Below are 24,975 nucleotides of genomic sequence, written 5' to 3' on the forward strand. Positions count from 1 at the left end.
GTCCAAATTCACGAGAGCACAGAATGGTTCTGCTGCCGACGGTTGTGAAAACCAGTCGACTGGTAATAACACCAATCAACTGGTAGAAAGCCGTTGACAGGTGTTAACAGAATCCTAGATTTTGCAGAATACCGTTGGTTGTGCCCAACGGTTACAACAGTTGACAAGTGTATGGACCAGTTAACTAGTACAGAAAATGAGTTGATTAGGGATCAACTCTTTGCTCTCTATTTAAAAGAGCTTTGAGGGATAAAGGATGTTACTCATACCTGTTGAATAACTCCTGAGTAATTGCATCAAGCTCTCAAAGCCTACACTCTTCTTCTTACTCTAATTCTCCATCTTGTAAAAAAGAAGAGTGTCTAGTGAGAGATTTCACGCCATCGAGAAGGAGCAAGTTCTAGTCAGATATTTCCAGAGACTAATCCACTGATGGATTGAGGGTTCATCTATCTCAAGGACAAGTCATGGAATAGCAACAAGTAGTCTCCGAACCACATAAAAAAAATATATTAGAGTTTAGTTATTTTCATTCTTATTACTTTCATTATTTTAGTTTTATTTCGCTATGCAATTAACGATTTGTAGAAAAGTAAATAATCCAGGGTAATGAATTATTTAATTCCTTCTAACCGGCCAAAGATCCTCAACCCTTACAATGTTATCACCTTATTTTTAAAGATATTTCGATTTATTCCTCCCATGAGGTTTCTAATTATGAATTGAACCTCTCATACTTGAAGATCACATATTCTAAGAAAAAACACGTCATTACTCATGTAGTTCTAGATAACTTTTGGAGATACAGTAGTCTTTTTATATATCAGGCTCAAAATATTTTCTTTAACTACGTACCTAGATTTAAGTTGATTTATTAGTTATAGCTATATTTTTAAATAAAGTTCTTAAACAACTTTTCAAGAAAAGGATCATCCTACCACTTAGTCATTCAGTAGAAGGCCCTTCAAACTTAAAATTCTAGATCCATGCTCGAGATTAAACATCTGAATTTTACAATAACAATTTTCAAGCTTTGATTTGGCTACAAAATTATCCTACTTCCCGAAACATTCAATCTTTGATTAATATATATCTCGTTAATAATCTTGTAATTAAAAAAATTAAATTAAACTAAAAATAAATAGAAAATTGAATTATTCGTGGCTCGGAGTTGGTCAACAGTCAACACGTTGAATTTTGACAGTGATGTGTTATTCGATGACCACGTTTCAAATACTCAAAATTTTAGTTGAATTCCGAAGCACATTTAATAAAATAAAATAAATTTATGTAGGCCTTTAAGATGTAAGGACCTTTTCAGAAACTTTATCCCATTTATTTTTTTCCCATATCACCCACTAAATTTTATTTTGTTAAAAATATCTTTTGAAATTTTAAAAACATGAAAAGATTCTGCAATAGAGGGTACTTTTAGAAATGAGAGGAATGAAAAGAAGTAGAATGAAAATTTATCTATATTATATTATTAAATCGGCTTTGCCCTGCTGAGCTGTAGTTTCCTGGTTGCTTTCGAGTCCGCCAATATTTTAATAATAAAAGAGAGTCGAAGGAACCGCCGGTGGGACCATCTCGTGTACTTATAAAAATGTCCGCGTCGTCTCCAAGCCAACCGCCCATTTCTCTCTCTCGTTATTCCTTTCCCAAGAACATGAACCGCTACCCTCCTCCGCCTCTCCTCCGCCTCCCTGCCGCCTCCTTCTTACTCCTCTTCCTTCTCCACTCCGTCCGAACTCAGATTGTTACTGGCGCTGATGGAATCTACTCCGCCGCCTTCCCCTACTTCGACATCAACGACGACCGTACCGATCTCCAGCTATTCGATGCCGACATCAACGGAAGGGTCATCCAGCTCACCCCTAATTCCATAAACGTTCCCCAAAATTTCATGATAAACAAATCCGGTCGAGCCTTCCTCAACAGGCCCTTCACACTTTGGCAGCTGAACTCCTCTTCCACCTCCGACGCCACAGCCAAGCGCATCGCCTCCTTCAACACCACATTCAAAATACAAGTCTTGCACGGGAACAACACCGCTCCTGGCGAGGGCTTGTCCTTCCTTCTCTCCTCCCACCTCGAATCGGCGCCGCCGGGGAGCTACGGTGGCTTCCTCGGCCTCACCAATGACACCCTCAACGGGAACCCTGACAACCACTTCGTCGCCATCGAGTTCGACACCGTCAGGCAGGCCTATTTGGGTGACCCCGACGACAACCACGTTGGCCTCGACATCAACGGTGTTATCTCCAGGAACACGTCCTCTCTGAATTTTTCGATCGCGTCCACTACCGCTGTCAACCACACCGTCTGGATCGATTACGATGGTGCGGCGCGCTATTTGAGGGTTTACATGGTGGTCGGCGACGATCCGAAGCCGAACTCCACGGTCCTGGAAACGGCGATCGATCTGAGCGTTTATTTGGAGCAGACGTTCTACTTCGGGTTTGCCGCCTCCACGGGGATAACCTACCAGGTCAATCGCTTGCTGGCATGGAATCTGACCGTGGTGACCTTCCCTGAGGGCAAAAAACGCATGTCGGCGTGGAAGATTGGCGCGATCGCCGGTGGGGTGTTTGTGGCCGTGGTGTTGGCGCTCGGGGCCGGTCTGTGGGCGCGGCTGCTGGCCAGGAGGAAGATGGAGAGGGATGCATCCGCCAATAGCAGCAGCGCGCTGGTACTAGAGACGCTGAAGAGCCTACCGGGGACGCCGAGGGAGTTCGAGTTCAAGGACCTCTACAAGGCGACCAACAGTTTCGACGAGAAGTTGAAGCTGGGAAAAGGGGGCTTCGGCGAGGTGTACCGGGGAGTGCTGCCTGGGGAGAACAAACAGGTGGCCGTGAAGCGATTCTCCCGAGGCGCCACCAGCGCTCCCCACGATTTCCTCAAGGAACTCATCATCATCAACCGCCTTCGCCACAGGCATCTCGTCCCCCTCGTCGGTCAGTACATCTCGCCTTCCTCTTTCTATATTTTCTTAACCATTAGACGAAGAATTGACCGATTTACTCTGTTTTTGAAATGGAATGCATCGTCCAGATCGATTTCTCGAGTTTTCACTACATTTCTAACACGATTCGATTGTCAATTATCTCGAGTTTTTTTTTTGTTAACCTTGTCCCGTTTTGATTAGAAGACCTCTGATTTTGTTAACCTTGTCCATGGCGATTTATATCACTGTGCCAATGTGTTTTTGAGAAAGTGAGAAAGGTTCAAGACGCCAAATTTGAACCAATTCCTTGCGTATTAACCAATTCCTTCTCCATGAGTTGTTGGTATTGTCTTTAGTTGACTTTTGATCTCGATCGCAAATGAATTACTTGGTCAACATTGAACCTGGCAAGATGTGATGGTTTCTGATGTTGAACGGTAGAAGAAAAGGTGCCTCGTATGCAAGATGATGCATGAACTCTTCCCTAATTTTGATAACGATGATCATTTAATCATTTTAGTGGTACTGGAAAACTGCCTTTTTATGTTGAGAGAATGGCGATTTTGTATCGAGTTACAAAATGATGATCTTGCAATAAAGATCCTTAGATTTGGTGCTGATCGACGTTATCGTTTGATTGATCGCAGGATGGTGCCACACAAACAATGTGCTGTTACTGGTGTACGAGTACATGCCGAACGGCAGCCTGGACCACCACCTGTTCGAGGGCCCCAGCGGCAAGCCGACGACGACTCTGAGCTGGGAGCGTCGATACAACGTGATCGCCGGCGTCGCCTCCGCCCTCCACTACCTGCACAACGAGTACGAGCAGACGGTGGTGCACCGCGACCTCAAGGCCTCCAACATCATGCTCGACGCTAACTTCAACGCTCGCCTCGGGGACTTCGGCCTGGCCCGCGCGCTCGAAACCGACAAGACCTCCTACGCCGAGCAGGAGATGCCCGGCGTCCCCGGCACCATGGGCTACATCGCGCCGGAGTGCTTCCACACCGGCAAGGCCACCCGGGAGTCGGACGTTTTCGGCTTCGGCGCCGTGGTGCTGGAGGTCGTCTGCGGCCGCCGCCCCCGGAGCGACATCGACGGATTCCATTTCCTATGCGACTGGGTGTGGAAGCTCTACCGGGAAGGACGCATCCTGGAGGCCGTCGACCCTCGCCTGGAGGAGGACTACGACCCCGAGGACGCTCGCCGGCTGCTCCTCCTCGCCCTGGCCTGCAGCCACCCCATTCCATCGGAGCGGCCGAAGATGGAGCTATCCGTGCAGATAATTTCCCGCGCAATGGCTCCGCCGGTGGTCCCGCACTTCAAGCCGGCCTTCATGTGGCCAGCCGCCCCTGCCGTGGTGGAAAGTTCGAGCCGGTCGACCACCGTGTCGGTCGGGACGTCGTCGCGCGAAGCATCATCCATGGAGTCGACCCTACGGCCCTTCGACCGAGTGTGACACGTGGTACCCAAATGACGCCCTCCCGTCCAGCGGAATCGGCCGTCTCTTCGGAGTGTAAATACCGAGAGGGGCGGAAGGAGGAAACGTGAACACAGCACGACAAGTTGGTGGAACCATAGCCACGTGGTCATCTGGCCGATGGTTGGAGCTTCATGCCACCTTCTCTTATTTGTTCGTTATTTGTTTTATTATTTATTTTTCGTACAAAGGGATTCATCATTATTCCCTTTTGTTCTTATTTTTTAATTTTTAATACTATTTTGTATAAAAAATTATTTTATATTTATCCTGTCTAAAAATCATAAAGATAAAAAAAATTGGAGATGCGATTATTATGTTAACTAGAAGTAAATCGTACGTCGATGTATAGTCATAAGAAATGTCAAGCCAATCATTGATAAGAAGGAGAAAGAGAATGAAATAGGATAACCGTAATCTTAAATTTATAAATCCAATTTCATGATAAAATTTATTATATCATATCATTGTCACATAAAAATAAAAAATCTATAATTCTTATAAACTTCTTCCTACAATCATAAATCAAAAAAATAATTTTATATTAAACCCACTACATCATTATTTATATTTCTATTTACTATCTTTATTTACTATTTATTTATATATTATGATAAATATTTATTTATAATATACATGTTAATTAATTTATTGATAATATATATTAGTCTTCTTCATTAATTAAAAAAAAAACAAGTAGTATACAATTCAGTAGACTCATGCCCACTAACTTTTTATTAAAAATCATTATGAATCTAGCATCCAAAATTAAAAATCACACAATTTTTACCATACCTGCAATGTCATTGGATTTACAAAACCCAACTAAACCCACCATTGCAGGTACTCTAATAGTGCAAGTGTAAAACATAAAAAATAAAAAATATGTACCTTTGTCGATCTACGGACTTCCCTTTACATAATATCTTGGTAGATAATGTGCATGCTTTTTAAAATGTGGACACATTTTTCTATTAGTCATGGGCATGCCCTCTAATTGGTCATGGACACGTTCTCCAATTGATTGTGAGCACTTTCTCCGATTTATCTGTCGTACAATTCGTCTATTGGCCGTGCTCTATATCGACGACACCATCTCCCAAAAGTATATCCAAAGATACGTCAGCGTGCCCGCCAATCGCTCGAGTGGGATAGTCGCTTGACCAAGTACTTCTCCACTCGGAAAGACTCGGCTGTTCTTCCATACGACGATGAGTTTTGATAGTATGCTTTTGCCTGACTGGAATAACGCTTCGGTCATCTCTAGACTCCTTTGTTCCGTGACAAATTTCTTGTGATCTTAGTTGTACGAACGCTTCGCTTGGCCCACCCCTTGGTCGGTGGAGCAACACATGCCTGGTCGACCTCTGATGCTACCCTTTGATGAGTATGTAGTTGACGTTGATCTTCTTGACTTTAACTTCCACATAATTTACTATCTTCCTCCTGGGATCTATACTTAACAGACTTCTTTTATCACAGCATCAGTACTTATTAGTTGTCCAAATGTAATCGTCCAGCCAAAAAACTTGATACGAAAGTGGACTTCTTTTATCACAGCATCAGTATTTATTAGCTGTCCAAATGTAATCGTCCAGCCAAAAAAAAAGGAGTTGTTTTGATACGAAAGTGTTGTACCGTTTGACGTTTGTTAGGGCATCCACAACGCCGCATTAAAGCGGCGTTATAACGCCACTGTTGCTTTAACGCGGCGTTGTGGAACGCCGCGTTCGTTCAAACCGCTTGAACGCGTTCAGTATTCTGAACGCATTCAAGCAGCATTGGGGTGGGCCAGGGCTGGCCCACCCCATGCTATATTTTATTTTTTATTTTTAATAAAAATATAAACTCTAAAATTAAAAAAAAAAAAACAGAAGACAACGGCTCATTTAAAAAACAAAAGCAACGGCTAATTTAAAAAAAAAACGGCTATTTAATTTAAAACTTTTAATAAAATGATTACTTTTTAACGGCTAGTTAACGGCTAGTTTGAAATTTTGACTATAAATATCCATCCATATGTGCACATATTTTCATTCCCACTCACTACTCTTTCAATTTCACTCTCTAAATTCTCTCCCCGTCTATTTTTTCAAGTTCCTACCATCTTATTTTCTATCCGAAATGGATGAAAATAATAGGGCATTTTTTTCCAATTTCTTGAATTCTACAAACAACTCGCAAGAATATTCATCTTCCCAGAATCCACAAATTCCACTAAATTATCAATACCCATATCCATTTCCCAGTATGCCGTTTCCTCCACAAAATCTTCAAAATGTCCAAGGGTTTGGAAATTATGCCCCTCGAGGTCCATATCAACCGCTTCCAGCCGAATATTGGCAAAACATGAGTCATCCATATTTCACGCCGTTGGTTGTTCATGGATATGATACCCCGCACACAACTGGTATGTCTTTCACTCCTTCAATGTCGAATGAACCTGCAACTCCGACTTTTGTCCCGGAAACTCAACTTTCCGACCGTGAATCCCCAATTGAGGTGGTCAATTTAGAAAAGACGTTTTCAAATGCTGAGGGTACAAGAAAGCGTTCAAGTTGGACAAAGGCTGAAGACGAGGTCTTAGCGAGAAGTTTTGTCACTATCAGTGATGATCCAATAATCGGCAATGATCAAAAGGCGGATGCTTTTTGGGGACGGGTTGCAAGCTACTACAATGAGAATCTTCCCCAAGGTTCAAACACCATAAGTGCAAATGTTATACGGTCACATTGGCACAATACAATCCAAAAGAAGGTATATCGATTCAACGCAAATTACAATAGTATTTATAGTTCATATCGAAGTGGTCACAGTGATGAAGATATATTGAGGTTTGCGTATGAAAAATATCTATCTGAAAACAATGGTGTTGCATTCAATCTCGAACATGTGTGGAGAATTGTCAAAGACCGTCCAATGTTTACTCCACAGTCCGCTGATCACTTTGTGGCGACAAAGAAGACGAGGACCTCAGAGTCTGGAGCAAGCAACACCTCCTCCAACCAAGATGTGAGTATAGACCTGGATTATGAAGATACTCGTCCAATGGGGCAAAAGGCAGCAAAAAGAAAGGGGAAAGACAAAGTAAAATCGACCATGGAGGATCTGACAGTAAACTACAACAATATTATCACAAAGTTCACTGAGTACACAAGCGTGAAGAAGTCCGAAGTCGATTTGAAACAAAAACAACTTGAAGTAGAGGAGATTAATGCAAAAGCTGCATTGTCCAAATCTGAAGCTAAGAATCGTCGCTTGAAGTTGAAGGAGTACGAAATATTGAACAAAGACACCTCGCAGATGACAAAGGAGCAGCTTATCATACATGAATGCCTATGCAAGGATATTAGGTCGAGATGGAATATCTAAATTGTTTACTTAACGTTCATTTTCTAGTATTATTATATTTTCGAATGATTGTAATTTTTAATTATTGTATTTCTCATTTCGATTAATGTGATTTTTAATTATTATATTTTTGTAAAATAGTCGTTATAAACACGTCGTTGGAAATTAGCTGTTACAACTAGCCGTTGGAAACTAGCTATTACAACTAGCCGTTGGAAACTAGTTGTTACAACTAGCCGTTGGAAACTAGCCGTTACAAACTAGGCGTTACAAACTTACCGTTACAAATTAGCCGTTGCAACGCGACGTTGCATACTCATCATTGCAAACTAGCCGTTGCATGAGAAAAACAATATATATAGACCATCATCCCATTTCTCAAACACATATACTAAAACGTGTTTCCTCCAAAAATGTCTCATTCTACAAGCAGCTCTAGCTCAAGTTCCAGCTCGACAAGCGAAGACGAAGTCCATGTTGAAATCGATGAGCAAGCTTATGATCCGGGTGAAGAACTTATGTTATTGGTTCTTCAACAACACCAACAACTTATGGAAGCATATCAGAGGAGGGACATGCGCAGAAGAAGGTTCGTCCAAAGAAATCGTGAAGCCGGGCATGAGAGACTTGTCAATGATTATTTCTCTATAACCCCGGTATATCACGATGAAATATTTCGAAGACGATTTCGAATGCGAAGAGAGTTATTCCTCCGCATAGTGAATGCATTAGAGAATCATTCAGCATTTTTTCAACAAAGGGACGATGTTGTACGAAGAAAAGGGTTGTCACCCCTACAAAAATGCACCGCTGCGATTCGTCAACTGGCTTACGGAGTCCCCGCCGATCATCTTGACGAGTACCTACGTATGGGTGAATCAACTGCCATCAGGTGCCTTTTCAAGTTCTGCAAATACGTTGTTGAAATATTTGGTGATAGGTACTTGAGAAGGCCAAATGTTGATGATGTTCAACGTCTTCTTCAAATGCATGATGAGAGACATGACTTTCCTGACATGTTAGGTAGCCTTGATTGTATGCACTGGAAATGGAAAAATTGTCCAGTTGCTTGGAAAGGTCAATTTACAAGGGGACATGGGTCACCAATAATCGTACTTGAAGCGGTCGCGTCTCATGACTTGTGGATATGACATGCATTTTTTGGGGTCATCGGTTCACGTAACGATATTAACGTGTTATATGGATCTTCCATATTCAACAACGTTTTACAAGGAAATGTGCCGAAGATTAATTTCACAGTGAACGACACTGCATATACGAAGGGCTATCATCTAACAGATGGAATATATCCCGAATGGACTACTTTTGTTAAGGCTTTTTCTTGCCCGGAGGATCCCAAGAGGAAGTTGTTTAAGGAAAGATAGGAGTCTGCAAGAAAAGATGTTGAACGGGCATTTGGGGTGCTCCAATCTCGATGGATAATTGTCAGAGGTCCAGCTCGTTATTGGTATAGGAAAAAGTTAAAACAAATTATGTTAGCATGCATTATTTTGCATAATATGATTGTTGAGGATAAGGGAGGTCACGTGACAAATTGGTACAACGATGAAGGTGACGAACCCGCACAAACTATCCATGGCTCAAACCGAGGATTTCAGGATTATTTTCGAACAAATTCCGAGCTACGTGACACTCAAGTTCATCACCAACTTCGCGCTGACTTAGTTGAGCATATCTGGGGGCAATACAACAACAATCAGTGAATTAATATTTAAAATAAATTTTATTTTCCCAACTTTGTAATTTTAGCCGCTCAATTGTAATTTCGTTTTCCCAATTTTATAATTTTTGGTGTTCAGTTGTAATTTCATTTTCCCAACTTTATAATTTTAGGTGTTCAGTTGTAATTTCGTTTTCCTAACTTTACAATTTCGTTTTCCTAACATTCTAATTTCGTTTTCTCACAAACATTTATTTTATTTAATAAATATATTTAGAAAATTAATATTATTTTTGAAAAATAATAAAATTTTATTTTTAAACGTAAAATTATTATTAAAAATAATAATAATTTAAATATTTTAAAACATATTTAATACATATTTATTTAATATGATATAATGTTAAAATGAGTGAGTGGACGGTGGGACCCATGAATAATGGGTATTAACGTTAAAAGGGATGTGGGTGAAAGAAGAATGTTGTTATAATGAATATGTGGTAGTGGGCCCCATACTTTTTGATGATGTGGTGGGTGTTATAATGCTGGAGCATTGTGGATGCTCTTATGGTGGGAAGATTATTTTTCGCAATTTTTTTGAGATTAATCAGTAATTAATCCGTTGTAGACTGATTAATTACTTCCTGATAATGATTGTGTTGGGATAAGAATTCGAATTATAATAAAGTCGAGAAAAAAAATTCTCTCCATACGGATTAATTATAATTTTTTGATTTATTTTCTGCTAGATAATTGCACAATCGTAGTGAATTGTGGGAGGGACTGATTTCACTTTTTCCTTTCATTGTATGCCGAATAATTTGCTTTTTCATTTATCGGTATAAACGGGATAAAGTGTAAAATTTTAAAAACGCAATCACAGCAGTCGGTGGGACTGGATAACCTATTTTTGACGTACAGAATGACGCAAGGTGCCAATGACCTGACGGGAAAACGTCCAAAAAGAAAATCTCTATTAATAAAAGCTGTTGAAGATATTCTATTTGTTTAATTAAATCTGATTATTATCGTTTGGATTTCTTGATCCTCTGTAATTAAGTTGGCTAATGGACACGAAACTAATAAATTTTTTATGTAATTTTAAGCTTAAATGAAACTTCTTCGAAATTTCGGAGGCTTGAATTGGCTGTCTTTTGATTTGTACAACTATTTGACATTGCTCAAGACATATGCAATTAAGTGTTTATACACAGGGACGGAACTATAGGGGGCAATAGCGACAGCCGCTTTCTTTCCTTTCCATTTTTAAGTATAAGAATATATATATAAGATATAAAAATAAGTGTAAAAGAGAATTGAATGAGCAACGACATGATCACCTCCTTTTAGTATAAATATATATTTCATTCTCTCTCGATATGAAATTTTTAACTCTATCCTTACTTATAAATAATGCGGTAGAAAGAAGGAGCCCATTTGACACAGGGCAATAGTCATGATGTAAGGTCAAAGTCAAGATAATCAATGTGTCTCAACCTCGTCACCCGAACGAGAGGGGGATACATAGGCCGATCGGAAGAATCGCTGTCTGATCGGAAGAATCGTTGTCTGATCGGCCGTTTGGAGGAAACAACGTCTGGTCAACACGATCGACAATAGAGTGGGCCGAGTGGACCATCCGTTCGGCTCGGGGTACGCCATTAATAGTGAATAATGAACCGATATAATAAAAGAGGAAAAAAATACTTAATAAGAGGAAGAAAAAATAAAAGAGAATACTTCATTTATTGAATACGGATAAATCAAGACAAAGATGTATACTATTTGCAATTAATATTATTAAACAGGAGAATATGAAGGATCACTAAGATATATATAAAAGAGTATGATAGATATGAAGAAAGGCAGGATTAATCTGTCCCTAATACTACTTTTGTTTTTTTTTTCTTCTGTTTCTAACTTGAACGTTGGAGGATCAACAATAATCCCTTTCTTGATTTGATTTTATTTTGTAGAGAAGAGTCAGGTTTAATATAATCACCACATACTCAGTTTTCCAACCTCACATTTTCGTACAGATACAATACATATTAATAATAATAATTATTTTTTTAATTTCGGCTTGAGTTTTGAATCCTTGGTGCAGCATAAATGTAGTTTCTTCCAAATTTCGGAGGCTTGGATATAAATATAAATATAAATTTCACCTAATCTTAGGAATGATATACTGCACACATGATCAGTATGGGACGCATAAGGTGAGTAATATATCAAAAATCTCTTACTAAAATAAGTTTTTTAATAGATACTTGAGTTAATTTTTTTATTATCCGGATATCTCAGCTTTGACACAACTAATCTTGAAGGCGGACAATTTTTCTCTTAGTTCATCAATAGGATAAATCCAAAAATACAAACAACTTCTTATCTCGCAATCAATGTTTTGGATTTTTCATTCCACTAAAATAAAATACTCTATAATATATCATAACTGAGATTTAAATCATAAATACTGAAGTAGTAGGTTGAACGCTTTGCTGCTATACCAAACCAGGGGCGTAGATCCTTCATTCAAGAACACCCCTTAAAACTTTCATCACCTTCTCACGATTTTTTTTAAATGCCAAAATGAACAAGAACATTTAAAAAAAAAAAATCCAATGTCAAACAAAGTAGCGAGCTCATTATTAATTTTGTAGCCGCATCTCGTTGCTAAGTATTAAGTAGTGTTCCAAAGATGGCCCTGGGACATGGTGAGATGTTCATGGTAAGGCAGGATAAATTCAACACTAAGAGTTCGATTCTAACGTAACGTATTTTGGATGTCTGGTGCTTATGTTGGGTTGTTGGACCATTATATTTTCTGGATTTATTTGATAGGTAAAATATAAGACCGAAAATTGTAAAATATGGATACATGGTATATAAAAAAAATGTCCCAAAGATTTGTACATGGTTTCAATAGCAGTATACAAATCTCGACTCAATACGAGGCCTAGCCTTAAAACCATAGTTTAATAGGACCCTTCATAGCATCAGCATCCTCTCAAGTTCAATTACCTGTAAGATAACAAATTCAAAGCACATAAAAGATCATTGAAATCACACAAAATGTAGTACATCACGATGATATCATACAAACACTCTTAAAATCCTATTGGGATTGATCTATAATTTTTTTTTAATGACTATAAGTATATGATATGGATAGATCTGGACTTACTTAAGACTCTAGCATCAATTGTCTTTATTATAACTAATAGCTCTATTTGGTGCGCACATCATATTATCTCCTCATGTGTCAATCATTATTTCAAAGATTACTAATCATTCGTGATTTATTTCCTCCGTATTGATCCTAGAACGGATTGACGGGAGTACTGGGGCGCGAGCGTAGTCGCCTTTGTCATATAATAATATTAAATTAAAGACATTTTCAAAATAAAAAAATATATTGAAGGCTAATTTATTAATATTTTAAAAAAAATGTGCTTTCAATAAAAAGTAATAAGAGGCGGCTTCCAATTTTAAATAGAAATAATTATATTAAGTGTGATTTAACTAATACAACAGCTGCCATCAACGATTCCCTTTGATGTATGTGTAATAGCTTCCAAACAATAACTGATGCGTTGGATAGTCTTAATCAACCAAGTTAAGCAATTATTAATCTTCTATTGTTGAACCTAATCTGACATGACTAAGCAACTAATTACAGTGACACCAAATGGTTTATTAATTTATTTTTTTATATATAAAAAATTGGATTTCTGTTGGAATATTTAAATTTCGTTAACCATTTGAGGTCTCTAATTTGGAATATAATTTTATCATCGTTATTTTGTCTTCCACGATAAGACATCAGCTGAAATTGACATTTTATATGGAAATGAAATGTTCGTCGTATGGTGGCGAATAAGAAATATATAGCAATCACGTGGGGTTACGAGTATATTTATTATTTACTAACGACTAGCAATAGAGTCACTCACATAAGGTGATCAGTGTTATTAGACGGTCTACTGGTTAATTTATACCGTGTTATATATATATATCCTTCCTAACTACATCTAAACAAATTTTTGATTTTAAATTTTTTTTATTCTTAATATTATAACTTAACTTTTAAATATTAAAAAGTAAAATCTCATTGACATAAACGATTGTTTAAAAATAAAGAAAAAAAAAAAAGAAAATAAATGCTAGCGTACCGACGAGTCCGTAATCCTCAACTAACGTTTATGTATATATATAATATATATTTAAGGATTCGATTAAGTTTTACCACTTTACAGCTTATAATTTCTCCATCAAATTTTCATCTACGGGCTGCCGTTCCTCTGTTGATTTTCACCCTCGTCTCCTTCATTCTCTTCTCTGATTCTATCATGACTTCTCTTCTTTCTTATGAGTCTTCTCTGTCCCAAGAATCCCAACAAATTTAATTAATTATTTTTTCAATTGTTTGCTCTGTCGGTGACTCCGTGTCTCCGTCGCTCCGCGAGGTTGCGGCGTTGCACCGCGGCTATGCCAGTGCTCCTTCAGTCCTTTGCCTCTGCTCTACACGGCTGCTCCTCTTGCACGTTGCATCTGAAGGTTTTGAATCTTTGCGGCTTGCGTTGTGACTTGTGAGTAGCAACGAGTCAATGACTCTGCACAGTCTGCACCTTCATTCTCTATCATTAGTGGCTGAGGCTTTAGCTGGCTTTGTTCATCTCTTAATCAATTCAAGGGTAACTGGACAAGGTTATTAACTTGATTGTTCATCTATTCACATCTGTTCATAGAATAGAATTTTTTTTGTTAATTAGTTAACTGTAAATTTGAAATTTAATATTGATTTAATTGTTAAATTAACAAGCAAGTGCTAAGCAGGCCCGACCCAGAGGCCAGGCGATCCAGGGTGACTGCCCAGAGCCCAAAGTTTTAGGGGCCCAAATTTTTTATATAAGTAAATGTATTCATTTTTTTATTTTTTTTATTTATCATAAGGATCTTATTGTTGGTGCGGTTAGTACTAACGGTCTAACCCAGGTTTTGATGAATGACAAAATAGGTTAAGTTAGTTTTGTTGTTGATCTAACACTCTGACCGAGTGTGCAGGAGAAGTCCAGACAGGTCGACAGGCTGACCGGATGTCTGGCACGAAGCCCAGCTAGGTCAATGGGCCGACCGGATAGCTGGCACAAAGTCCAAACGGGTCGACGGGCTGACCGGACATTTGACAAGAAGTCCAGCTAGGTCGACGGGCTGACTGGATAGCTGGCGCGAAGTCCAGATAGGTCAAAGGGCTGACCGGACGTCTGGCAGGTAAGTAAAGGTAAGTCACTGGAGGGGAGTGATTGTGAGGACGCGTTCCTGGGAAGGAAACTTAGGCGTCGATCCAACTTAGATCCATTTCGGAAATCTAAGTTGAGATTGTGACTAGATTCCGGTCTCGGAAAGACGGAATTTAAGTCATATTCATTTCTGTTAAACAATGAATTGTGCTAACAATCTGTTTTGCAGGGTATAATTGTCTCGGACTAACGTGTTTCTTGCAGGAAGGAGTTTGCTTGAAAACTTGGGTCTGGGAGCCCGGGAGGTATGGGCTCCCGGGAGGTACCCGAGCACCCGGAGGCAAAATTTTATCCCCTTCGCGTCAACGCCACATGGAGGCTCCTGTTTGGGTCAGCTATGTCACATCGGGGCATCCTGAAGGTTCCAGGCGCCCCCGAACCTCCTATATAAGGAGGGTCAAGGCTGAAGCTCCAACACAACTAAGAATTCGCTCTCCTGTGCTCCTGCGACGCTACGAAGCTCTCCGACGACGCGCCTCTCTTTTTTAGTCTCTTACTTTGTCGGTATTGCTTTAATTTTTTCATTGGCATTTCTCTGTACTTAGTTTGTAATAAACTTTTGAATTTCTAGTGAATTGCCCATCGAAAGCACTCTTGTGTGCGGGCCTTGGAGTAGGAGTTGACACAGGCTCCGAACCAAGTAAATCGACCTATGTTAGCATTGTTTTTACTTTCCGATGCGTACTTTACTCAACATTTTTTTTGTTATCGATATTCACCCCCCCTCTATCGATTCATCACGATCCAACAAGTGGTATCAGAGCAGGTACCGCTCTGATTTGGTGCAACCACCAATCAAACAAGGGGGTGATCTGTTTTAAAATTTTTTTTCTTCTTTCGACTTTCAGTTTTTTGTATAATTCCAAACTGGTATTATTACCTTTTTGAAAATTTCTTTCCGTTGTAATTAAATTTAAATTGGTGCAACACCAATTTAGTTTTTTTTATTTTTTCCCGCACTACTATTTTAAGACCAAATCTTGGAACCTCTCTTATTTATTTTCCTGTGTGCAGATTAAAATGTTGCAACTTGAGGGCTTCAGTACAGTGCGATCTCCCCTGTTCAACGGGGATGATTTCTCGTACTGGAAGAAGCGGATGGAGGTGTATCTCAAGACGAATTTCGACCAGTGGCTCAGCGTCACAAAAGCCTACAAAACACCCGTTGACAACTCCGGAATTCCACTAGACCCGGAACAGTGGACTTCAGACTTGAAGAAGAAAGCGTCGATGGAAAACAAGGTGATCAACACGTTACAATGCGGATTGACAAGGGAAGAGCTGAACTAGGTCGGACCGCATCAGAACGCGAAAGAGCTATGGGATAAATTGATCGAGCTGCACGAAGGAACTAGCGACGCTAAGGTAACAAAAAGGGATTTGTTGTTAAATAAAATATTTAATATAAAAATACAGGAAGGAGAAATGGCGAGTCAGTTGCACGCGAGGATCAAGGATATCCTCAACAGGCTCCACGCGATAGGCCACGAAATGGAAAACAGAGATCTAATCAAGTATGCATTAAACGTGTTTGGATGCAACAATTTATGAGCATCTATCGTGGATGCTTACAAAATTTCTAAGAATTTATCTAAACTTAAATTAGATGAATTATTTTGTGAATTAGAGTTACACGAACAAACTAATGCTAGATCTGAGAAAGGTATAACTTTGTTTGCAGGTTCCTCCAAGGAAAAGAAGAACAAGCTTGAACCTGAAGAAGATTCTGACCAGAACTCCGAAGATGAAGAGCACCTGGTGAACCTGGTAAGGAAGATGTTCACCAGGAAGAAAAGGAGCTTCAGCAAGAAGGATCTTCAGAAGATCAACACTCCAACCAAATCGAGGAATGTGACGTGCTTCGGATGCAACAAAAAGGGGCACTACAAGAATGAGTGTCCGAGATCGAAGAACGACAAAACGAAGCCGACTAAAAAGAAGGCCCTCAAAGCAACGTGGGATGACTCGTCTTCAAAAGAATCGGAGGACGAAGATCAGAAGAACCAAAGTTACCTCGCGCTGATGACCCGCGAAGCAGAGTCGGAGGACGAATCAGAAGACGGGTCTGAACCCGAATCGAGCCACGAGTCCGTACTCGTTTCCGAATGTTCTGAAGAGGTATACTTTAATTTGAACAAAAAGTTTTTTAAAATTATTTCGTGTTTAAATAATAAATTAATGAAAATTGAAAAAGAAAATAAATTGCTCCTTGAGGAAAATCAAAACCTCAAGGAACAAATCACAAATAACAAACTAACTCAAGATCTAACACTTGAGGAGGAGAATTTATCATTAAAATTAGAAATTAACAACTTAAAAAGTATGTTAGAAAAATTTACGACAAGATCAAAAAATTTAGACTTAATCTCAAATAATCAAAAAGCAACTTACAACAAAACAGGACTTGGCTATAAGTCAAGTTCAAATAAAACATTTAATTCATTAATAACCCAACACAAACCAACAAGAAAAGCTTGGGTTCCGAAAGCGTGCTTAACCACGCAAGTAGGACTTAACCAATATTACATACCTAAAGATAAAATATATTACGTACGTAAAGTCAAATAAACCAAATCAAAAACCAGAATACAAACCTAGACCAATAAACTCAAAATCTAAATATTTTAAAACTCACCAAAACTCGACCAATCATTAAGTAAATTATAACTATAAAAGAAATAGACATAAACCCAAAACAAAAAATTAAATTAAAGGTCAATAATTCAGGGGGAGACACCAGAATAGTTGGCACCTCCAAAACTAACATACCCGAAAGGGTAACTCAAAATAATCTACCCGACTTAGGATTAATTAGAGAAGGAGACTCAAGTTTAACTTGCAAAATGGTACTTGTGAAGTTTTGGATAATAGTACGTTAGGGAAACTTAGTCTATACATGTTTAGGAAGATATGACTTCGACCTGGTGTATTTGGCTAAGTGGAATGGACCAAATCTACCGTTTATGGATCCTAACCAGTTAGACCAAGGTTTTGTACTAAGTCCAGTGGATATGACTATTTAAAAAACCTCGAAGGCATGATTACTCTAATGATGTCCAAGTGACTCACCATAGCCTAGAAGTTTATCCAGAGAATGTCTATCTGTTGAACCCAAAGCTAAACTTGAATCTAACACAAGTTAAAACCAAATCCTAAAATTGAACCTAACTCATCTCACAAAATTATAGGATTCCCTGATTGAAAACATAGATCGGGCGAGATGACTAAGGAATTAAATTAAAATAAATTAAAATTAAATTAAAACTAATTTAAATTAAAATTAAATCATATTAAAATTAAATTAAAATTAATTTAAATTAAACTAATATTAAATTAAATTAAATTAAGTTAAAATTAAATTTAAATTAAATGAAAATTAAATTAAATTAAATTTAAAGTAAATTAAAATTAAATTAAATTTAAAGTAAATTAAAATTAAATTAAATTAAATTAAATTGAAATTAAATTAAATTAAATTAAAATTAAATTAAATTAAATTAAATTAAATTAAAAATAAAATAAAATAAAATAATTTAAATTAAAAGTAAAATTAAAATTAAAATTAAAATTAAATTAAAAATATATTTTGAAAATTAAACTTAAAAAATATATTTTAAAAATTAAACTTAAAAATTATATTTTAAAAATTAAACTTTAAAATATATTTTAAAAATTAAACTTAAAAATGTATTTTAAACTTAAAAAAATATATTTTAAAAATTAAACTTTAGAATATATTTTAAAAAATTAAACTTTAAAAAAAATATATTTTAAAAATTAAACTTAAAAAAAATATATTTTAAAAAATTAAACTTAAAATTTTCAACTTAAACTTATTTTCAAACTTAAATTCATTTTACTTAAAAATTTTCAAAACTAAACCAAAAAAGAAAAAGTCAAAATTCAGGGGCGCCCGTTAGGGACTCCGGACGCCCCGCCCCAGCCAACCCTGAGCGCCCGAGAACGATCCGGGCGCCCGAAGCCCCCTATAAATAGGGGGCTAGGGGCGCCCTCAGCCTTTGCACCACTTTTCTTCACTGTTGTTACGACTCGTTTTGAGCTTTACCTCGAGAGTGATCAAATTTAAAATTTTATTCCACGGTTACTTCGTTGCTGCGAATCAACCGGGGTCGTTATCTCTAAAAATTATTGTCACTGATCCTGTCCAAACGCTGAATCAACGGACGCTGGGCACGTGGCGCTCTCCGCACGGATGACGTAGATCTCCGGTCGGTCGTATAGAGCTCCGGCGAACCTGCAAAGAAGTCGGGCCGGGAAGGGGTTCCCGGCGACGACCCTCCGATGCTCAAGTCAGGCAAGTGGACAACAAAGGGGTGGCTTTTTAGATCGTAGAATGCGTACCTCCGGTGAAGTGCAAGGCTCCTTATATAGGGCTGGGAAGGAGCTCATGCACACATACCTAGGCAAATACGTGTCCTCAGCCTATACCCCAGTAAGGGATTGTCAACAAGCTTACCTGACACCATACTGCTACAGTCCGAGAAAGTCTTTGATGGGACCGCGGAATACTTTGTCGTAAGATTTGGAGTATGGTCTGGTCATAGAGCATGCCCGCTGTCAGAAGATGTTCCTTGTCCTTTCCTCTCTTTACTACAGGCCGGGCGTCCGGCCGGTCGGCACTCACCCCACGTCCGACCGGTCATATGTACTAGTCTACTTGGGAGATTCCCAGTAATGGGCTCTGTGGAGACTGTTCGCAGTATGCCACTTTATGCCTTCGGCCGAACGGGCTATCCGCTTGGCCGTATGATTCTATTCAATCCGAGCATCGGAACCCCTAGTCGGGTCGTCTTTGGTTCAGCTAGGACCCCATCCAGCCGACCGGTCTACTCTGTCTCCGGTCGGACGTCTAGTATTTTGACCTCCACGTGGCGTTGACTCCCCAGAAAGGGGGTCCCGCGTTCTTACCGCCGGATCACTTGCCTCCCCTTCAAGTCTAGTCGAAGGAGGCGATTAGTCCGACTGACTGGACCGCCAGTTGTGCCGAGCGGCATCCTGCAACTACCATCCGCTCGGAAACCAGGGGCAGCCAAAACGTCAGTCAACGCCACCGTTACTCAGCATCTCTTCGAATTTTCCGCCCGTCTCCATCATTAAGGTCTGGCACGCGCTCATTAAATGCGTTCCAGTGGTTGAATGCCACGTGGCGATGCTGCAGTCATTGTACGGCGGCGGCGTGGTGCTCTGATGGGATCGAGGCGGTTCGAAATGAACGACGCGATGCGTGCTCCGATTCTCGCGACCTGGATCCAACGGTGGAGGCCGCTCGGGCTCCACCCTATAAAAGCTCCGTTTTCTCCCTTCGCCGCAATCTCGCTCTTGCGTGCTCCCCCGGCTCCTCGCGTTCCAGCTTTCCGGCGATCTCACTCCTCTGGTTTCGGCGATCTTCGGTGCTCTTTCTTCGACCTTCCTCTTCGTTGCAAGATTTTTTCTTTCTCTCTTTGGTTCTAGCATTTTCTTTGCACTTCTCTTCCAAGTTTTCGTCCTCGGGGTACTGTTCTGTTGCCATCTTCTTGCTTTTGTCCTCTGCCTCGGTCTTTTTTGGTTTCATCCGCTCGGACAATGGCCCAATCTTCCCAACCCGAAGACGAAACTTTCGGCCCATGGTACACTACCATGGAGTCGCGCTTCGATCGGCGCGACACTGATGTTTTGATTAACAGTTTCAACATCCCCTCCAACCTTGAAATCATCCTACCCACAGACTCCTCTCGGCCAAACAAACCGCCGCGCGGAGCTTTTTGTGTTTTCCACGACCAGTTCACGGCCGGTCTGCGATTTCCACTTCATCCCTTTATCATCGATGTCTGCAATTTTTTTGGCGTTCCGCTCGAAAGCCTAGTTCCCAACACCTTCCGCCTTCTGTGCGGTGTTGTCGTCCTGTTTAAAATCCATAATATTCCCCTCCGACCGGAGGTTTTCTACTATTTCTACTACCCTAAGCAGTCCGAGCCGAGCACTTACATGTTCCAAGCTCGGCCCGGCTTAGTTTTCTTCAATAAACTTCCTTCTTCCAATAAGCATTGGAAATAATTCTTTTTCTATATTCGCCTTCCTGAGCGGGCTCCCTTCCGAGCCCAATGGCAGGTCGGAAATCCACTCTCTCCAGAACTCAAAAGATTCAAGACCCGACCGGATTATCTCCACGCCGCCAACATGCTGTCCGGTCTGCGGTTTGACATTAACAAGTTCCTTCCAGAAGGGGTCATGTACATATTCGGCTTGAGTCCGATCAGAACTTCACTCCCGAGCGGCTTCGGTAAGAATTCCACTTCGTAAATTCATTTTAATTGCTAACTGATTTTCTTTGTTTTCCTTTGCAGCTAACACCATCATGGAGTCGGTGATGGCTGGCATCTTGAAGAGAAGAGCGGCGGCGCTCGAAGCCGCAGCGGCCAAAGAAATGGAGACGCTCGGCATCCAGCCGGTCGGATCTAATGAGGGGGAGAGCGGGACCCATGCTGGGGAGTCGACCACTCAGGCTTCTCTTCCAGGGCAAGCGACTGGCGCATCTGTCGGTCGAGAGCCTTCCGCTCGGGATGAGGGCTCAGCGTAAGAGGAAGAACGCCCCCTCCGACAAAAAAGACGCAGGGAGGAAACGCCACTCCGCTCGGCTGCTTCAGCTATACATCCATCCGAGCGGGTTACCGCCGCTTCTCGAGGTAAAGCTCCAGAGATCGAGGTGATTTCGTTCGATCGGACTCCCTCCCAACTTGACGCGTCTGCGGACCCTCTCGAGGCAGTTCCAGTCAGCGTCCTTCCGCTCGCTCCCTGCCAGGTCTATCGTTCTACAATTTTGTCCCAATTTTCTGCGCCGGCTTCCGCTCCTTCTCCGGCTTCCGCTCCTTCTCCGGCTTCCGCCCAGACGACACCCGGTCGGCGCCGCACTATCCGAGTCTCACTTCACCTCCCTACCGAAGAATTGCTGCCCGAGGCCGATCGACCCTCCGTGCCCGAGCACATGATCACAATGAAGGGGCCCTTAGCTGAAATGTGGGCCGACGCTCGGGCGCGTGTGGCGCTGATTCCGCTTCGCAACTTGGCCGACAACCACATGCAACAGGGCACCGGGGTAGGTGTATTTTCTCCAACTCCCTCACACATTCTTTCCGATCGGCTTATAATAAATTTTCTTTTGTCAGAGATGGGTGGAGGAGATCGCCGTTTCCAATCGGCTCACAATGGTGGACGAGGAGCTTAAAAGGCTACAGAGCTCGGGCGGCGCTCCTCCCCAAGGCCCTTCGTATGCCGAGCTTCAGAAGGAGCTCAAAAAGACTCAGGATTTGCTAGCGGCCGAGCAGAAGAAGACGGCCGATCAGGCCCACGCCTTGGCCGAGTCCGAGCGGCAAGTTAAGTCGCTCGACCAAAAAATAACCCTAGCCACCGCTCGAAAAAACACGGCCATCTCCGATCTGAAGAAAAAGAATGTCGAGGTTCGGGGGTTGGAGCATAAAGTCAAGGAGTTGATGGAGCAGCTCGATAAAGAGAAGGCTGGCCGCTCGGCCGACGCAATCAAGCATAAGGACGAGCTGAAAACTCTGCAGGAATCCCTTGCTGCCTCCCAAGCGGTCTTCACAGAATATCAGGAGGCCGAGCCGAGCTGGGTTGCCGCCCTGAGACAGAATTACATCCGCTCGCCTGAATTTTCGGAGAAGGTTTGCGAGCGGATGTATACTGCATTTGACCTTGCTATGGCCGCCACGATGACCTATTTGAAGTCAAAGGGGCACCTTCCCGAGTCCACCAACATCCTGGCCGCAGATCAAGTGGCTCTTCTCGACAATATCCCGAAGGATCTGTACGATTATCTTGAATAAGAAATTTATATGTAATTCGGCTGCTCTGGCAAAGACTCCCCTTTTTGTAATTCGGCCGATCGACCTTAGTTTCTTTAATATAATCTCTGTTGGCTTGCTTTGTCCTTTTCCTAATCAATATGCGTGCTGTCCGCTCGCCTCTTATCCTATCTCTCATGTTCGAAAGGGATTTTTACGAGTATTTTGAGTAAGTATTCCGCTCGGCTCAATATGAACTGCTTCGACAGAAGAGGTTATTTGCTGGATATTGAAGTACCTTTGGGTACTGGGCCGAGCGGGACGTAGAGGCGGTCGAATGATTATCGATGACGAATACCTTTGGATACGTGTTCGCAAGTCTTTTTTATTGTCAAATTCCACTCGGAGGGTTTATAGACGCCGGCTCGTCTCTCGATTTTTAACGTCGGAGCTCGACGGTCTTCTGCTCGGAGGGTTTATAGACGCCGGCTCGTCTCTCGATTTTTAACGTCGGAGCTCGACGGTCTTCTGCTCGGAGGGTTTATAGACGCCGGCTCGCCTTTTAACGTTGGCTCGTCTCCGTCTCCGCCGGAGGGTTTATAGACGCCTGCTCGTCTCTCGACGGAGCTCGACGGCCTTCCGCCGGAGGGTTTATAGGCGCCTCGTCTCTTGATTTTTAACGCCGGAGCTCGGCGACTTTCCGCGCGGTGGGTTTATAGAAACCGGCTCGTCTCCGGATTTTTAACGCCGGAGTTTGGCGGTCTTCCGCTCGGAGGGTTTATAGACGCCTGCTCTCGATTTTAACGTCGGAGCTCGGCGGTCTTCCGCCCGGAGGGTTTATAGATGCCAACTCGGCTCTCGATTTTTAACGCCGGAGCTCGACGGCCTCCGCTCAAGGGTTTATAGATGCCTGCCTCGATTTTAACGCCGGAGCTTGCCTCCGCTCGAGGGTTTATAGACGCCTGCCGTCTCTCGATTTTTAACGCCTTCCGCTCGGAGGATTTATAGATGCCGGCTCGTCTCTCGATTTTTAACGCCGGAGCTCGGCGTCCGCTCGGAGGGTTTATAGACGCCGCCTCCTCGATTTTTAACGCCGGAGCTCGGCGGTCTTCGCCGGAGGGTTTATAGACGCCGCCTCTCTCGATTTTAACGTCGAGCTCGACGGCCTTTAAGGCTAACTTTAACACCGCCGTTCAAGTTATTTGTCATCCTTTATCATTTTTGCTGCCTGCATTACAAGTACATAGGCGACCAAAACATATGCAAAATTACATCAGCGCACCTCTTACCCAGCTCGGTACGGCTGGAGATGATTCGCGCTCCATGGTCGATCCAGCTGCCGCCCGTCTTCATCCTCCAAATAATAAGCACCCGAGCGGAGCTTTTCGATCCCAAGGAGCTTCCAGCTTGCCGGCGTCGCCGACCGGCTTTACTTTCTTCCAGCCAAGGTCGCCAACCTGGAATGCTCTGGGGATTACGCGCCAGTTGTAGTTTTGCCTCATCCGTTGCCGGTACGCCATCAGCTGGACGGATGCCTTGGCTCGCTCCTCGTCGACCAAATCCAGCTCCATGTTCCTCCGCTCGGCGTTGCCATCATCATAGTTCTGGATCTGGACGGACTCGACGCCGAGTTCGACAGGAATAACCGCTTCGCCGCCGTACACCAGATGGAAAGGCGTGACGCCCGTTCCTTCCTTTGGGGTCGTGCGGATGGCCCATTAGATGCCAGGCACTTCGTCCACCCAGATTCCTCCCAAATGGTCGAGCTGAGCGCGCAGAATGCGAAGAATTTCCCGGTTGGCTACTTCGGCTTGACCATTGCTTTGGGGATACGCCACGGATGTGAAGTGTTGCTCGATGCCGTAGCTTCTGCACCAATCTTCGAGCAACTTTCCCGCGAACTGCCGCCCATTATCGGAAACAAGTCGACGAGGGATGCCAAACCGGCAGATGATATGTTGCCAGATAAACTTCTTGACCATCTGCTCGGTGATCTTGGCTAGCGGCTCGGCATCCACCCACTTGGAAAAATAATCGACCGCCACTAGTAGAAATTTCCGCTGCCCGGTCGCCATAGGAAACGGACCCACAATATCCATTCCCCATTGGTCGAATGGACAGGACACCGTAGCTGCTTTCATTTCCTCCGCCGGTCGGTGTGAGAAGTTATGATACTTTTGGCAAGAAAGACACGTCGAAATGGTCCGAGCAGCGTCTGCTTGCAGGGTTGGCCAGAAGTATCCGGCCAACAGAATCTTTATAGCCAGTGATCGTCCGCCCGGATGCCCTCCGCATGATCCTTGATGCACTTCTTGGAGGATGTATGCTGCGTCTTCCGAACTCACGCATTTCAAAAGCAGGCGGGAGAAAGCCTTCTTGTATAGTTGGTCTCCAATGAGTGTGAACCGACCGACTCT

At 41.9% G+C, this 24,975-nt stretch overlaps 2 protein-coding genes and 1 pseudogene across 2 annotated transcripts; all 3 read left to right on the forward strand.

Annotated features, from left to right (window-relative positions):
* The first annotated feature begins 1,625 nt into the window (after positions 1-1,625).
* Positions 1,626-4,696, forward strand: LOC122008112 (probable L-type lectin-domain containing receptor kinase S.5). Its single transcript, XM_042563719.1, has 2 exons — positions 1,626-2,957; positions 3,595-4,696. The coding sequence occupies exons 1-2, from the start codon at positions 1,670-1,672 to the stop codon at positions 4,407-4,409; spliced, it is 2,103 nt and encodes a 700-aa protein (XP_042419653.1). The 5' UTR covers positions 1,626-1,669; the 3' UTR covers positions 4,410-4,696.
* Positions 4,697-6,680: 1,984 nt separating this feature from the next.
* LOC122010626 (glutathione S-transferase T3-like) lies at positions 6,681-7,802 on the forward strand. Its single transcript, XM_042567140.1, has one exon. It carries the CDS (start codon positions 6,681-6,683, stop codon positions 7,800-7,802), a length of 1,122 nt encoding a protein of 373 aa, XP_042423074.1.
* Positions 7,803-8,473: 671 nt separating this feature from the next.
* Positions 8,474-9,505, forward strand: LOC122010627 (annotated as a pseudogene).
* Positions 9,506-24,975: the final 15,470 nt, after the last annotated feature.

This window comes from Zingiber officinale, chromosome 8A, assembly GCF_018446385.1.
Source record: "Zingiber officinale cultivar Zhangliang chromosome 8A, Zo_v1.1, whole genome shotgun sequence".
In the NCBI taxonomy this organism is placed as follows: Eukaryota; Viridiplantae; Streptophyta; class Magnoliopsida; order Zingiberales; family Zingiberaceae; genus Zingiber; species Zingiber officinale.

What these genes read in the sequence shown, in the direction of transcription:
- LOC122010626 (XM_042567140.1), top strand. Translation starts at nt 6,681, where the DNA reads ATGCCGTTTCCTCCACAAAATCTTCAAAATGTCCAAGGGTTTGGAAAT.
- LOC122008112 (XM_042563719.1), top strand. Translation starts at nt 1,670, where the DNA reads ATGAACCGCTACCCTCCTCCGCCTCTCCTCCGCCTCCCTGCCGCCTCC. An exon ending in GCATCTCGTCCCCCTCGTCG is followed by an intron (nt 2,958 to 3,594) that starts GTCAGTACATCT and finishes GATTGATCGCAG; the next exon opens with GATGGTGCCACACAAACAAT.